The sequence below is a fragment of the Bison bison genome, unplaced genomic scaffold (genome assembly GCF_000754665.1).
Source record: "Bison bison bison isolate TAMUID 2011002044 unplaced genomic scaffold, Bison_UMD1.0 scf7180017864180, whole genome shotgun sequence".
Lineage (NCBI taxonomy): Eukaryota > Metazoa > Chordata > Mammalia > Artiodactyla > Bovidae > Bison > Bison bison.
Genome location: NW_011494752.1, coordinates 4,635,074 through 4,649,305, shown reverse-complemented (window position 1 = coordinate 4,649,305; position 14,232 = coordinate 4,635,074). Strand labels below are relative to the sequence as shown.

At 53.4% G+C, this 14,232-nt stretch overlaps 3 protein-coding genes across 8 annotated transcripts in view; 2 read left to right on the top strand and 1 right to left on the bottom strand.

Annotated features, from left to right (window-relative positions):
* SCRN2 (secernin 2) overlaps positions 1 to 157 on the top strand; it is a 3,837-nt gene extending 3,680 nt beyond the window's left edge. The window contains exon 9 of one of the 2 annotated variants that reach the window (XM_010842710.1): positions 1 to 157. In XM_010842710.1, the coding sequence (XP_010841012.1) occupies positions 1 to 3 (3 nt within the window). In that variant the 3' untranslated portion in view covers positions 4 to 157. The other variant, XM_010842709.1, reaches the window with a different exon arrangement.
* A 257-nt stretch (positions 158 to 414) lies between these two features.
* LRRC46 (leucine rich repeat containing 46) lies at positions 415 to 5,214 on the bottom strand. 5 transcript variants are annotated; one of them, XM_010842706.1, is made up of 9 exons: positions 5,133 to 5,214; positions 4,796 to 4,870; positions 4,590 to 4,698; positions 3,199 to 3,322; positions 2,330 to 2,376; positions 1,936 to 2,045; positions 1,679 to 1,748; positions 1,364 to 1,512; positions 415 to 1,162 (listed from the first exon to the last, which is right to left on the bottom strand). In XM_010842706.1, the coding sequence occupies exons 2-9, from the start codon at positions 4,803 to 4,805 to the stop codon at positions 792 to 794; spliced, it is 990 nt and encodes a 329-aa protein (XP_010841008.1). In that variant the 5' UTR covers positions 4,806 to 4,870; positions 5,133 to 5,214; the 3' UTR covers positions 415 to 791. The 5 variants fall into 5 exon arrangements, with proteins under 5 accessions (XP_010841008.1, XP_010841007.1, XP_010841010.1 ...); XM_010842705.1 differs by having other exon boundaries at positions 5,044 to 5,182; XM_010842708.1 differs by having other exon boundaries at positions 3,199 to 3,307; positions 5,044 to 5,182.
* Positions 5,215 to 5,229: 15 nt separating this feature from the next.
* On the top strand, positions 5,230 to 11,014 carry MRPL10 (mitochondrial ribosomal protein L10). The gene is made up of 5 exons (XM_010842703.1): positions 5,230 to 5,333; positions 7,237 to 7,406; positions 8,594 to 8,758; positions 9,012 to 9,156; positions 10,042 to 11,014. Exons 1-5 carry the CDS (start codon positions 5,282 to 5,284, stop codon positions 10,296 to 10,298), a joined length of 789 nt encoding a protein of 262 aa, XP_010841005.1. The 5' UTR covers positions 5,230 to 5,281; the 3' UTR covers positions 10,299 to 11,014.
* Positions 11,015 to 14,232: the final 3,218 nt, after the last annotated feature.

The following is a 14,232-nucleotide window of genomic DNA, read 5'->3' as shown; positions in this document are numbered from 1 at the left end:
TGAGCCTGACCCCTCCTGACTTGGCCTGGGGTGCAGGGGGTTGCAGTGGGCACAGGACCCCTGGGGTAGAAGCTAGAGAAATCCCCTCACCTCATCCCCCACCCCAGCCTTGTTCTGAGTGGCCAGGTTGGCCTTTGCTCTAATAAATGCGTTTTATTTTCTTGTTCAGTGTCCAGCTCCAGTGGGGGTGGGAGGGCCAAGAGAGGACAAAGGGCAGCCCTGCAGTGGCTGCAGGGCCTCTGGGAGCCTTGCTGGGCAGCACATTCTTCTAACTTAGGTGGTGGAGGAACCTGGGAAGAGAAGGGGCCCCCAACATGTGGGTGTGGGAACATGGAGGGGCATGGCTGGTACAGCAGGTGGCTGCTCATGGGGAGAATTACAACCACACGTTTTTGGTTCTTGGCTTGAACCTTGGAAGGGCAGTCCCTGGTGGGGGGCCGGTGGTATGTGATGTGTCTACTGTGAGATGGCATCTCCACCAGGCAGTGCCCACCTCCTGCCAGCTCAGAAGCCAGGTGGGGGCCCTGAGGTGGGGCACCAGTCCCTTGGGCAGTTCCTGAAAGATCCTGTTCTTTAGAATCAGGCTCTGTATTCCTGCTATTGTTTCTGGGTGCTTTTTACTGACAGCTTCCCCTGAGATGCCCCAAGTGATGCAGAAGACACACGCAGGGCCTAGAGATGCTTTATTGGGGACAGGCTCCTGCCACAGGCCAGGGCTCTCAGGCCGAGGGGAGGCCCACTCCTTGTTCCTCCGTGTGCCTGGGGCTTCGCTGATAGCAGTAGGCTGCATTTCACTTCTTGATTTTTTTGGTCACAGTTTTGGTTGTGCTGGGGGCCCCAGCCAGAGAGGCCTTGGGGGCTGTGGCCGCTCTGGCCCCCTTCCTTGCCTGCATAGTGCTTTGCTGGCCCCTGGGAGCCAGAGGGCACAGTCTCTTGGTGGTAGAGGAGGCCTCTGGCAAGGAAGCGGGCTCCGGGGTTGTCTCTTTCTCTTGTGTGGGGGTGACGGAAGGGCTGCTGTCCCCAGCCATGGGCGCCCCCGGCAGCGGGGGCAGGTCTGTGAGGGTGGGCTGAGTCTCCACCCTCAGCTGGTGCTCCAGCAGGGCTGTCTGCTGCCTGAGCTCCCGGTGCCTGCTCATTCCCTGCTCCAGCTCCTTGAGGAAGCCTGTGAGGGGTGGGATGGTGGGTGGTGGATAGAGCCCTGGGCTTGGCAGAAGCAAACTCTCCCCTACCCTCCCTAGAGGGGAGGAGACAAGGCAGGTTGGGAAGGACTATTCTGGCCCCGGGACCACCTCCCCAGACACCGCCTGTCTTAGCTTCTCCCGGACCCCACAGGGCAGCTGCACACTTTGGAAAGCAGGGTCACCTCGTTCTGAGCAGAATGGGCCTCTGAGCTCTGGGAACTCCTCATCCTCATCACTCAAGGCTGTATCCTCCTCGTCCGAGGTCCAGCGCTCTGCCACAGGCTGCCCGTCCAGCTCTAGGAGCAGTGGCAGGGCTTCTGTCAACAGCTTCCTGCGGGGCGGAAACAGCAGAGGTTACCCAGGAGGGCACCCTGGGTGTGGAGCTGGGAGGATGTGCAGACACAAGCCGCAGCAACCACACCGGGAGAGGTGGTGTTCTTGAGCTAGAAGATGGGCCTGTGGTCAGGTCAACACGGGAACCTTTAGTTCCTCCTCACCTGTAGCCATCCTGGTTGGTGCAGCTGTTTCCAGTCAGGTTGAGGATGAGAAGGCTCTCGGGGAATTCATCTGCACACAGCAAAGAGCGGGGGATGAGGTTCGCACCCCCACCTTCCAGTCCAAAGCCACTGCCCCTTTGCACGGCCCTCCAAGCCCCCTGGAGGATGTGCTGCTGACGTAAGCACAGGGAGGAGGGCAGAGAGGAGGGAGGGCATCCCAGGACCTATTCCATGAGCCAGGGCAAGGGCGTTCCTACCCAGCTTCAGCGTTTCTATCAGGTTCTCAGAAAGGTCCAGAAACTGGAGGTGGGGGAGGTCACGGAGGTTTTCCACTTGCCTAATTTGGTTTCCTGCCAAAGACAGGAAGCTGTAGGGGAAGGGAGGGGGAAAGACAACTGAATCACAGAACAGCTGGAGGAAGGGATGCGAGCCCCAGGTGCCCGGGCCCCCCTGGCTCAGCAGCTGGACGAGTGGGGACACAGGCCCTCCTGGGGTCAGGGAAGCAGAGCTAGGCTTGTGGGATCCTTGGCTGACCAGCAGCTGGGCTTGGGGACATCTGAGCCAGTTTTCTGGAGTATTACCAGGTTTCCTCCCCTTCATTCTAGCTCTTCTCCCCTCCCCCAACCCTGCCGGAGCCCTGGCACCATGTACCGTAAGGAGGGGACGCAGGCCAGGTTCTCAATTCTCTGAATCTTGTTCTGCAGGAAGAGACCAAGGTGGGGGAAACCAAGCTAAGGTCAGTTGAGTGGGGTCCCTTTAAAGGGACAAAGCCCTAAGACCATGTCTACTCTTGAGGCTGGAGACCTGGCCCTTTGGGAATGATCACCCCACTCCTTGAACAAGTCATGAGTGCCTTGGGATGATTTGCTTTCTCCAAGTCGATGGCTGAGGACATAAACTTGGGGCTGGCTAAACTTGATTTAAGTACCCTGATCACCCCACAACCTGGACATCAGAGAAAGGAAACCAAGGGGGGCCAGGAAACGGAAAGGCCTTGGTCGTGGACTGCACACGCAAAGGGGAGAGCAAACCTGTGCTACTGTGACCTGGCCAGTGTCCGTGGGGGAAACTGGGAGGGATCTGGGCATATTCAACCTGGGGGAGCCCAGAGATTAACCGCCCCCACTCCCACCCGCACCAAAAAGCCTTTGAGCTTCTGAAGGATGCAGAGGAATCTTATGCTTCTCTCTTCCTGTCCTTCAAAACAGGAAATGGACTTGAGCTGTATAACATGAGAGATTTAGGACAGACACCATCTAGGACTTTTAGAACAAGCAAAGTGTCTGATAGAAAAACAGTGATTTAAGAGCAAGGTCAGGATCTCTTTTGGGTGCATTGGTCTTTCAATTCAACAGAATTCCTGATTCATCTGGAAACCGTTTCAATGAAGGTCTGCCTGCCTCAACACCAGTAAATGGACAAGATGACCTGGTTGGCGTCTTTCAGATTAAACAAACATGACTCACAGGGGCTGGAGTCCCCTCCCCAGGGAGAAGGAAGGGCAGGAGGCAGGACATTACCCCTTGCAGATAGAGGCTGTGAAGATTCTGGAGGCCCTCTAAGTTCCTGATAGTGGTAATTCCCTCCCGGTCCAGGCGAACAGTCTGCAGTTCAGCAAGCGTGTGGAACCTGGGCAAATGGGTGCTGTGACAGAGTGCCACTTCTGTGGTCTCTTAGCAGGAAGATGGAGGGGAGGGTGTTTTAAGGAGGGATGGATGGCTCAGTGACTCTGATCAGATGTCAGGGACACCTGCTTGACTCATGAGGTGGGGTCTAGATTGGGAACCTGGGTTGACTTGGAGACCTCAGTAACTATCAGTAGCACTGGGAGGGATAAGGGTGAGAGGGGAGTGAGAATCCTTGGACTGGGAAACTGGGTGATGGCAGCTATGGTTCCTGCAGATGTGGGGGCAGACTTCCTCCAGCCAGCTTGGGTTGGGGAGGCAGGGGCTGGGGCAGAGAGGAGATGCTTCCTTACATCCCTTCTGAGTGGTCCATGGAAGGAAAATCACTTGTTCCACCCATCCATTCATTAATCCTGCAACATTTACTGAATGCCCATTAGAGACAAATGAGAGAGTCCCTGCCCATCACTACTAGGGAAGCTGGCCAAACATCTATGACAAGTGGATGACAGAAGCACGTGCAGAGGACTAAGGGAGTAGACTATACATTGAATCCAGGGGATTCAGGGAATGGTTCCTGGGGGAGCTGACACATTAGTAGGAGTTAGACTGGAAGGAGAGGGGGGATGAGAAGGCATTTCAAGCAGAAGGAATAGTATGTGTGATTCCAGCCTTTCTTCAACTGCAATGTGCCCATGAACCCCTTAGGGAGTCTTGTTAAACTGCATATTTTGATTCAGTAAGTGGGCCTGAGATTCTTCATTTCTAACAAGCTCCTAGGTGATGCAGATGCTGCCCACCCACCCCAGCACCACTCTGAGTAGTAAGTGCTAAGCTGTGGGAACATGGGGTCTTAGAGGAATCACACTTACGGAGAGTGGCAAAAAATAAGGTTGAAAAGGCACCAGGCTAAAGTGTTTGGATTTTATTCTGGAGGTGCTAGGAAGTTAAGGAAGGTCCTGTCAGGGAGTGTCTGATCAGATTTGTTATTTAAAAGGATCATTTTGGCAACAGTATGGGGTGCCTGGACTGGAGGCAGACAAACTAATTAGGAGTTTGTTGAGAAGTGATGACTTTAGACCCTTATTTAAAGCAACTGAGTGGGCATGGTGAAAAAGAGAATGATTTTTAAGGAGGAAGAATCAGTTGGACATTGCCACTGACTGAATGTGTAGAGTAAGTAAAGAGAGGGACAAAAGTAAGTTGACCAATCAGTAGAGCTCAGGGGACTGGTCATTCTCTGTGTTTCAACGTTCCAGCACCCCTTTCCTCTCCGGTGCACTTACATCTTCTCTGACAGATCCTCATCTTCAGGGAAGGCCAAGTTCCGCCTAGTGATGAGGGCTTCAGTAATGCACACGCCACTGATTTCCTCTGGACTCTGGGCAAGTTTAGCTGTAAAAAGATGAGTCCAGTTGTTACATTTCCTTGTTCTTGGGGGCCTGACTCTACTGTTAACCAACTGTTCTACCCATCCCACCTCCCTACTCACCTCCAGGCATGATCTAAAAGTTGCTGGCTTGCGGAGCGATTGGAACGAAGAGAAGTAGAGCAGCTTGGACAGCCCCTGGGAATGGAAGAACCCAGGATGGTATGAGGAGAGAGAAGCTCAGAGAACTGGGGGATAAAGGAATGGGGTTGGTTCAGAGCTAACTGTTGGGGTGGGGCAGAAGACGAAAGTAAATCGAGGTGGAGGATCTGGAGTTTGAGGAGTGTATAGGGGCTTTCCAGGCCGCCTACAGGGGGATTGTAGGTAGATAACGGTGCGGACGGATGGAAAGAGCGGCTCGAGGTGTCGTTGCTAGGAGACCGGACGCTTGATGACGCACCGGAGAGGGCGGGCTCTCAGGTGCCGGGTTCAGCGCATGAGGATTGCGGCTCCAGCTGGCGGCTCCTCCCTCCGCTTCCGGTCCTGGGACTACCCACAATCCTTAGCTCTTTCCGTCGCGGTCGTCTCCCGGTCCTTCTTCCGGTGGCGATGGCTGCGGTCGTGGCTGGGATGTTGCGAGGGGGTCTCCTACCCCAGGCGGGTAAGGAGCGGCCCACGTCTTCGCGGCGCGTTCTGGCCGATGCTCTCTATTCGTCTCCCTCCTCTGCTGCTGGTCATTTCCCCAAAGTTCTGATCCCAGACAGCTCTCGATGACTGTAGATATTAGTTTAATGAGTGATTTTTGAGTACCTTATATAGACCAGGCACAGTGATAAGTACTTTACATGTATTACTTCGCTTAAACCTTAAAGCATCCTATGAAGATCTCTGGCCTGATCTAATTTCCTGTGATTCCAGATTCTAGTAATAACAGCAACACAGCAGAAGCCTCGGGGACAACCACAGTACTTATTCTCTATCCCCTAGTCCCCCTGCCTTGTTTAGGGTTTAAACCCATTACCCAGTTTTTTCTGCCTCCAGAAATTAAGATCTCAGGCCTTCCGTAGCCACCCTCTGCAAAGGTCTCCCCTGTTAAGTCTATCTGTCACCCTGTTTATTGACCCCTTCGCCTCTTCACACACTGTACTTTTGCATTTGTTTGTCTTCTCTATTAGACTTTAAACTCCATCAAGGCAGAACCGTATTCATTCAGCATAGCCAGCAGGTGGCATGGTGCTTGACATTAGTAAGCATGCTGTAGATATTTGTTTAATGAATGATTTTGAGTACCTTATATAGACCAGGCGTAGTGATAAGTACATGTATTTCATTTAAACCATAAAGCATCCTATGAAGAAGGCATTCTCTTCCCCTCTTTACAGGTGAAGAAACTCCTTGAATGGTCAAGGTCACAGCCAGTAAGTGGCAGAAGAAAGATTGGAAATTGGCTCCATGTGTGTCAATTCTATCTCACTAAAACTGCAAAAATTTGGTTCCATCTGATACAGAGCTTGTGCTCTCAACAGTTAGGATTTGTGGCCACTAGCAAGAAAACCTCTCACTTCAGCAAGATCTCCATGCTCTCTGATTATTAGAGCCACCTTGTGACTGAAACTTTCCCTGAGATCCCATCCTAGGCTTGGGGAGGGCTGAAAATGGGAAGCTGTAACCTGAGTCCTTTTGTTGAGAATGAAGGGGTTTCTTTGGCCTTGGTATCTCGAGTGTCTCCCTTGTCTTCTGAGGGGTGCTCTGCAGCAATGCCTGTAAAGAAGGAAAGTAGAGAGGAGAAAAACTTGTTTGGGGGGAGATGTGAGAACAGTATAACTTTTCCCTCCTGCTTCAAATCCTGGGGGAGTAGTGCTTAGAGCAGTGATTCTCAAACTTCAGCCCTCATCAGTATCACCTGGAGGGCTTGTTAACACACTGTTCGCTGGGCTCCTCTTCAGAGCTACTGACTCAGGAGATCTAGGACAGGGCCTGAGAAGTTGTATTTCTTACAAGTTCTGGGTGATGCTGATGTTGGGTTGGGAGTTGGTGGTAGTGCATACTTTGAGAGCCACTGGCTTAAAGTTGGCAAATTGTGGCAGGGCTGGTCTTTTCTCCATAGTTAGTTGTATTAGAAACAGGCTGCATCTGTTTGTTTACATGGTGACTGGCTGCTTCCATGATACAGTGGCAGAGATGGCTCTCAAACATAACATTTTTGTTTGGTCACTTAAGAAAAATTTGTTCAACTCTTTCCTTTTAAAAATGTGTTCGAAATACTTTCTCCTTTGCTCCTGTTTTTCCTCATCTCTGTGCATAAAGAAGAGCTGGAGAAGTGGGTTCCTCCAGGATGAAGCACCTGAGCTAAGGTCACCCATTAAAGAAAAGAAAAGGTTTGCGGATTCAGGCTTTCCAGCAGACAGTTCCTTGTTCCACTCAATGCCAAGGCTAGCTTTGTGAGCTCCGTGCATAGAGGCTGGATTCTTTGTCTCTGGAGCAGACTAAGGTTCTTTGTCTCTGGGATAGACTAAGGCTTCCAAGAGGCTACATCTCACCACGTGGCCCTTTTTTTCTCCCAGGCCGGCTGCCCACCCACCAGTTTATCCGCTATGGCTCCAAGGCTGTTACTCGCCACCGTCGTGTGATGCACTTTGAGCGGCAGAAGCTGATGGCTGTGACTGAGTATATTGCCCCCAAACCTGTTGTCAACCCAAGATGCCTGCCGCCCCCTCCCAGCCCCCCGCAGGAGGTGAGGAGGCTGGGCATGTTGCCTGGTGGTGGGATGGTGGATTAAAGTGATCTTGTCTCTGTGGCCATAATGAAGTAGCACTCCACGACATTGTCATCTACATTGTTACTTCCCCACTTTGATCCCAGAGTTCAGATCCTTTAAAATGAAATCTGCCTTTGATTCTCTGTTGGCCTCTTGGACTCCGTGGATTGGACAGGTGTGGGTTTCCTTCACTCTTGTCTCCAAAAATGTGTGATTGAAACTCTCCACATAGGTGAGGGGAAGAGAGAACATCCCACTGATCTTGAAGCTCCCAGGTTTTCTTAGAGGAACAATACAAAGTTTTTGGTCCTTGAAAGAGGGCAGAAAGATCAGTGGAGTATTGTTAACTTGATGGTGGTTTTCAACTCCCCAAGTTCTCAGCTTTGAGAAACACTGTCTTGAGAAAATGAAGTCTTGTTCTGTGAAAATACCTCAATTTTGAATCAACACTGTAAAAGAGTAATCTTGTATTTAAATTGATAAAAGAATTCAACATGAGTACAGTCTCAGAGGGCTAATTAAGTAATTTTGACAATATTATTATCAAAATAACATGAGCTGGGTCAGACTGTTGTCCATTTCAAAGGGACTGAGTGTTCTCAGGTGTTAAAAACACTGCTCTAGGCACATGGAACTCTGTTCAATGTTATGTGCCAGCCTGGATGGAAGAGGGGTTTGGGGAAGAGTGGCCACATATATATGTACGGGTGAGTCTCTTGGCTTTTCATCTGAAACTACCTCAACAGTGTTAATCAGCTGCACTCCAATACAACATAAAAAGTTTAATGTTTGAGGGGAAGAATGCTGTTCCAGGGGATTTCCTGGCAGTCCGGTGGTTAGAACTCTGCTCTTTAACTGCCAAAGGCTTGAGTTCAGTCCTTGGTCGGGGCACTAAGATCCCACAAGCCGCATGGCGCCATAAAAAGATGATAGTATAAAATTTTAAAATAATAAAAATGCTGCTCTGAAGCCTGTAGTTATCAGATGGAAATGAAAGGGTGGAGTAAGAGAACATGTTTCTGAGAGTCAGGGGCCCGGTTCTCCTTCCTGTGCCCTAATCTTCACTTGGGCATCACTGGGAGCTCTGGCACCCATCCCTGAGGGAGTAAGGAGTACTAGAAGGGGCAGCTTATGTCCCCTTGGTCCTCCCTTCTTGACCTCAGGAGACAGGCCTCATCCGGCTCCTCCGTCGGGAGATAGCCGCAGTTTTCCGAGACAACCGAATGATAGCTGTCTGCCAGAACGTGGCTATGAGCGCGGAGGACAAGCTTCTCATGCGGCACCAGCTGCGGAAGCACAAGATCCTGATGAAGGTCTTCCCCAACCAGGTAGGGAGTGGACCCTCATTCCCCGCCTTGTTCCCCACCCGCTCCACCCCCATGTCAGACCACAGCATCTCTCCCAAGAAGTGGCATTCCCAGCTCCCTTCCATGGCAGCTCTCTAGTCCGGGCCCTGAACTGTGTTAGGGCTTGAGGAGACCTTCATTAGCTTGAGCCCACAGCCTGGTGTGGCCTGTGACCAAGGTGGGTGACTCTTCCTCCTACTCAACCCCAGTAAGCCCTTCTCTCCTGCCGGTCCAGATCCTAAAGCCCTTCCTGGAGGATTCCAAATACCAAAACTTGCTGCCCCTTTTCGTGGGGCACAACTTGCTGCTGGTCAGTGAAGAACCCAAGGTCAAGGAGATGGTGCGAATCTTGAAGAGTGTGCCTTTCCTGCCGCTGCTGGGTGAGCAGCCAGTTGGGGGTGGGGCTGAAGTGGAAGTGGGTGCTCCAGCAGCCTGGTGTCACCTTCAAGGCTCGTGTGGGTAAAAGTGTGGCCATGCTTGGAGGGGACCCCTCCTCACAATGGGGCCTGCCTGTGTCACTCTGGGGAGGGGAAGTTCAGACACCTTGAGTCTAGTCAGGGGTGTTTTGTTGTTTATAGTTACTAAGTCGTGTCTGACTATTTTGCGACCTTAAGGAGTATAGCCCACCAGGCTCCTCTGTCTATGGGAATTCCCAGGCAAGAACACTGGAGTGGGTTGCCATTTCCTCCTCCGGGGGATCTTCCAGACCCAGGGGCTGAACCCAGGTCTCCTGCATTAGTAGGTGGATTCTTTACCACTGAGCCACCAGGGAAGTCCAGTAAGGGGGTAGTGGGTGTTGAAACCCACACAGATGAATATGCTTAAACAGGCCAAGGGAAGGGTGCTGAGGGACAGGATTCCTCTGACGCTGAGAAACCCTGGAGGTGCTTCTTCTGGAGAATTCTGATTTCACAGTTATCTGTTGGTGGGGCAGGAATCTGTGTATATAATACAGATAATACAAATTCCGCCCCCGCCCCCGCCTCCATCAACATGCACTCCATGGTTCTTCAAGGAAGTTTAGGAGGAAACACTGATGTTGTGGGGGTTACATAATACACGGAAGGGTTTTCCAGGAAGAGTTAGGAAGGAGAGGAGGGGACTGATCTGAAACACTGGGAGTGGGGTGGGACACAGGGAGGGACTGGACCTGGGGGAAGGCTGGGAGGTAGAAAAGGGTGGTGAGAGCAGATTCCTAGGGTGGAACCTTGTCTTTGAAGAGGAAACTCCTGTGTGGGAGCCTCGCTGATCCTGTGTTCCTCTAGGTGGCTGCATTGATGACACCATCCTCAGCAGGCAGGGCTTCATCAACTACTCCAAGCTCCCTAGCCTGGCCCTGGCACAGGGGGAGCTGGTAGGAGGGCTCACCCTCCTCACAGCCCGGACCCACTCCCTGCTGCAGCACCACCCGCTCCAGCTGACTGCCCTGCTGGATCAGTATGCCAGACAACAGCACGAGGGGGACCCCGTCGTGCCAGCCAGCACGCAGCCGGATCCTCCCAACCCTGTTCAGGACTCGTAGCCAGCCTCCTGTACCCAGCCTGCCCATAAATACATTCTGCCCTGTTGGCTGTTGGAGACATGGGGAACTTAGGGTGGGGAGTGGTGGTGTTACCTGGCGTTTACTGACAATGATCTCTTTCAGTACATGGCCACCCAGAGATGTAGGGGAATTTCATTTCACAACAGAGGCTTGTAATCACTATCTTTGTTTCTAGTTTTCCTAACTTGGGACCTGATAGGAGCCATCTCTGTCCGTTTTCCAGGTCCAAGGCGGAGAAGCCCTGCCTTCTGTTTTCACTGTGCCTCGCTGCACACGCCTCCCAGCCTAGCCCCTTGTGGCTCCTACGTGCCAGAATAGCTCAGCTGAGTAGGTAATTGTGCTGAGAATGGCATCTGTTGAGAGCCTGCTGTGCCAGGCCCACTGCTAACCACTTTACATGTGCTAGTTCCTTGATTTCTCACATAATTATCCCGATTTCACAGACAGGAAGACTGTGGGGAAAAGAAGTCAAATGGCCTGTGAAAGGCCATGCTGTTAGTAAGAGGCAGCACAGGGACTGAACCAGGTGCTTTTCAGCTGTGAGGATGCTCCCCTGGTTTTCTACACTAGAGCTTTCTCATTAGGGCCCCAAGAGTGCTTTGAGTGTTCATTCTGTGCCCTCGGGGTGTGTCGTGTCATGGGAAAGTTGGGAGCACTGCTTTATGATAAAGTGAAATACATTTTTCTTAACTGTGCTTTGCTGTTTATAAGCTTATCCTCCCTGTAGACATATTCCCAAGGTCATCTCTGACTCACCTCCCTTCCTAGAACATCTCCCTCCTCCCGTGTCCAAGCCTGCCACTTGCCTGTACCTGCTCCCTCAAATGACACTGCTTACACGCTTGTCTTTTTGAAGGTAGCCGCCCGCTTTACCAAGTAGCTGACGTGTCTCAGGTGGTTCAAAACAAAAGAGCTGATGGGGAGGAAACCAGGATTCTGTTTCAATGATGGGGTCTGAAGGCTCTTAGTAGGAGTCCTCATCCAGGTCTCAGGGAACTGAAAGTTTCTCATGGAGGATGTTTAACTTGGAGCCCGCCCTTGTCCTTGATGGGAGCGCGTTCTGGGTGGACACGGGCGATGCACGGAGGTGCTCATTTCTGGGCTCATTTCTGGGACTTGGAGCAGTGCCTCAGCTTCCTCAGTCCTGGGCAGACGCTGCTCTGGCAGTGGCGATCTGCGGCAGCTTTTCCTTCCCTGGTCCAGGACCAGCTTCCCACCGTGCCCAGCTCTGCCCTTCGCCCAGGGATGCTCAATCAACATAAAGTGAATTAAAAGGCCCTTGAGGCTCCTGGGTGCTAGAGCTAGTCTGGCCAGTGCTGCCCAGTGCTCTCCCTGGCTCCAGAGCCCTGCCAGGTGCCAACAGTGCCCTCCTGGGGTGGCAGGAACGGCGCCGAGGTTCTGAATGGAACACACAGTACGCATTTTCTGAAAGATGTAAGACCCTGAAGGGTAAGCCGAGACCCAGGCGGAGACAGCTGGATGGGAAAATGGCCCACGTCACATTGGAAATCAAAGAACCTCAGACTGCACCCTTCACCCGCTGGCGGTGCCTGAGGCCACACGGTTCAAAACCCACTTCTTTCTAGAAAGGGGCTGTACTGCACTTAGCTGTCAGTCCAGTTCCCATCCATTTGAATAAATTCCAGACTTTTCAGCAAGAGCAAGTTTTTAATTAGAATTGAGCAGCTGCACACTACTCTAGCAGAAGGGCAAAGGTGCTCAGAGAGGGGGGCTGAGCTAGCCCTTTACCAGCCAGCCTGTTACTGCCCTGGACCTGCTCCTGATCCAGGTAGGCCGGGGGTGGGTGGGGGTGTCCTACCACCTAGGTGCTTCCAGCCCCCGTATGTCCTGACCTGGCGGCGCATCACCCCAGTGACAGCCTCACTGTGGCCCTCTTACCTTGACTGCCCTGCTGACTGTGCCCTTGGCACCATCGACTGTGTCCCCTTGGGGCATCCCTCCCTTCCTGTCAACCTGATAGCTCTGCTGGCTCCAAATCTAGCCACCTATTTTCAGTTGTAAAATGAGAAGCAGGGGTTAACAAGGAAACGGCCTTGGGTACTAACGGGTCAAGGCCATGCTGGTATGAGTAAATTCTTTACCACCGCTGGCTTGAGGCCAGCAACTCCCCGGTACTCTGTGATCTATCTGGAACTGAGCCCAAAGGGGACTCTGTCCTCACTCCCAAGCCTGGGCACTGGGGAGTCGGCTCAGCCCTGAGTCCTCCCAGGAGCAGGGGGGCAGAGCTGAGCGGCCGCCTGGAGCTCGGCAGGAGGAGGGGCCGAGGAGGGGGAGGCGAGGAGATCCGGCTAGAGGGGAGGCTCCGACGTCTCCTTCCTTCCTGGTTCCTGCTGCAGCTGCCGCCACTGCTCAGCTCTGAGAGCAGGGAGCAGGTGGTTCGGAGACCGTGACTCAGAGGTGAAGCGGTGCTCGGGCCAAGGAGCACTGGCGTCCATGGACCCTGGGGTAAGGAGGCTGCTCTGGCATCAGCTGACATTCCCTGAGAGGGCTTCCTCCCACCTGAAGCTGGTGGGTCACTGCTCTGGAGATGAGGGCGGGAATGGAGCTGGAAAGAGGGCAGCCACCTGGCTCACCTCGACCTGCGCCCTCTGTAACAGAGTCTGCCCTTCCACGCACAAGGAGTGAGGGGCCAGGATCCCATGGGGCCAGGAAGAGGGTACAGAGATGTCCCAATACTGGAAGAGTTTGGTAACTTCCAATGGCTAGATTGCAGGAGTTTCCCCCAGATCAGCCTCTCGTAGCGTAGCATGGACCCCTCTGCCCTGGCCTTCCCACCACCCGCACCCCCCACATCCCTGTCCCTCCTGACCTCAGCTCCTCAGGTGCTTGCTAGCTCCATTGGAAGATGTGAGCTGTTTCCCCAGCCTCAGGCCAACCTTGCCCCTCCAGTCCCCTCCCCCATCTCTCACACATGGAGTCTCATGCGTTATTGATCTCCCCGTGGAGTCAGGATGGCCAAGACTGGTGCCCAGGGCGCCTGTGGGCACGGCTGAGGGACCAGTGTGGACCTCAGCATGCGTCTCCATCAGCCTGTCCCCAGCTCTCTCCAGGTGGATGGGGTTTCTCAGGAGCCCCAAGGACTGGGATGGAAAAAAGGAGGTTGTGGGGGGGCGGGGCGCGCGGTGGACCGAGGGTCCAAAGTGGGCATCCTGAGAGGATGATTGATGGGGGGCCCAGGGGAAAATGGGAGCTGTCTCAGGGCTCAGTCTCTCCAGGCAGAACAATGGGAGCCCGTGAAGTAGAAGATATGGAGGTCAGTTGGTCAGGCAGCTGGGGAGCTCTGTGTGGAGCTGGGGTCAAGGGTTGGGGGGTGCTCTGTAAAAGGTTGATGGCAGGGGCACCTGCACTTCTGTGGTGATGGTGGTGGGGTCGGGATCCCGAGGAAGAGGGGCTGGGGTGAGATCTCGCCTGCCCAGTCCCTGAATCCCTCTGCCCTATTTTGGAGGCTCTTCCTTCACTGCCCGGCTCACCTCTGATTACCCCCAGGGAATCCTCCAGAGAAAGCACCCAGTGTGTCCAAGAGCCAGAGAATGTGTGTGCCTAAGGTGGGGCGGGGCGGACTTTTCGAGGTTTTCTCTTGGCACCGGCCTGCCTGCTGCGCACTCTGCCTCTCTGGGTAGTGGCCGCAGCCGGAGGGTGTGGGCAGGGAGACCTGCCCAGAGTGGGGATGGGCTCGGGATGGGCTTGGCAGGTAAGCGGAAGATGTGCTGGGGCTCTCAAGACTCAGAGGGAGCAGGAGGGGGTGGAGGTGGGGAAGGTGACAGCCAAGTCTGTGCTAACAGCATTTCTCTCTGCTTCCAGGGCCCCCTCAGGACAAGGTGACGTCCCTCCCCTTTTGCTCTCCGTCCTCAGCAGGGAGTGGCCACTCCCTTCCCCATGGACTTCCAAGACT

Excerpts from the sequence above, each read along its gene's own strand:
- LRRC46 (XM_010842706.1), bottom strand. Across the intron at positions 2,046-2,329 it reads GCCTGCGTCCCCTCCTTACG|CTTCCTGTCTTTGGCAGGAA; the intron begins GTACATGGTGCC and ends CTTCCCCTACAG. Across the intron at positions 1,163-1,363 it reads CCCATTCTGCTCAGAACGAG|GCTTCCTCAAGGAGCTGGAG; the intron begins GTGACCCTGCTT and ends CACCCCTCACAG.
- MRPL10 (XM_010842703.1), top strand. The coding sequence starts at position 5,282 with ATGGCTGCGGTCGTGGCTGGGATGTTGCGAGGGGGTCTCCTACCCCAG. Across the intron at positions 7,407-8,593 it reads CTCCCAGCCCCCCGCAGGAG|GAGACAGGCCTCATCCGGCT; the intron begins GTGAGGAGGCTG and ends TCTTGACCTCAG. Across the intron at positions 8,759-9,011 it reads TGAAGGTCTTCCCCAACCAG|ATCCTAAAGCCCTTCCTGGA; the intron begins GTAGGGAGTGGA and ends CTGCCGGTCCAG.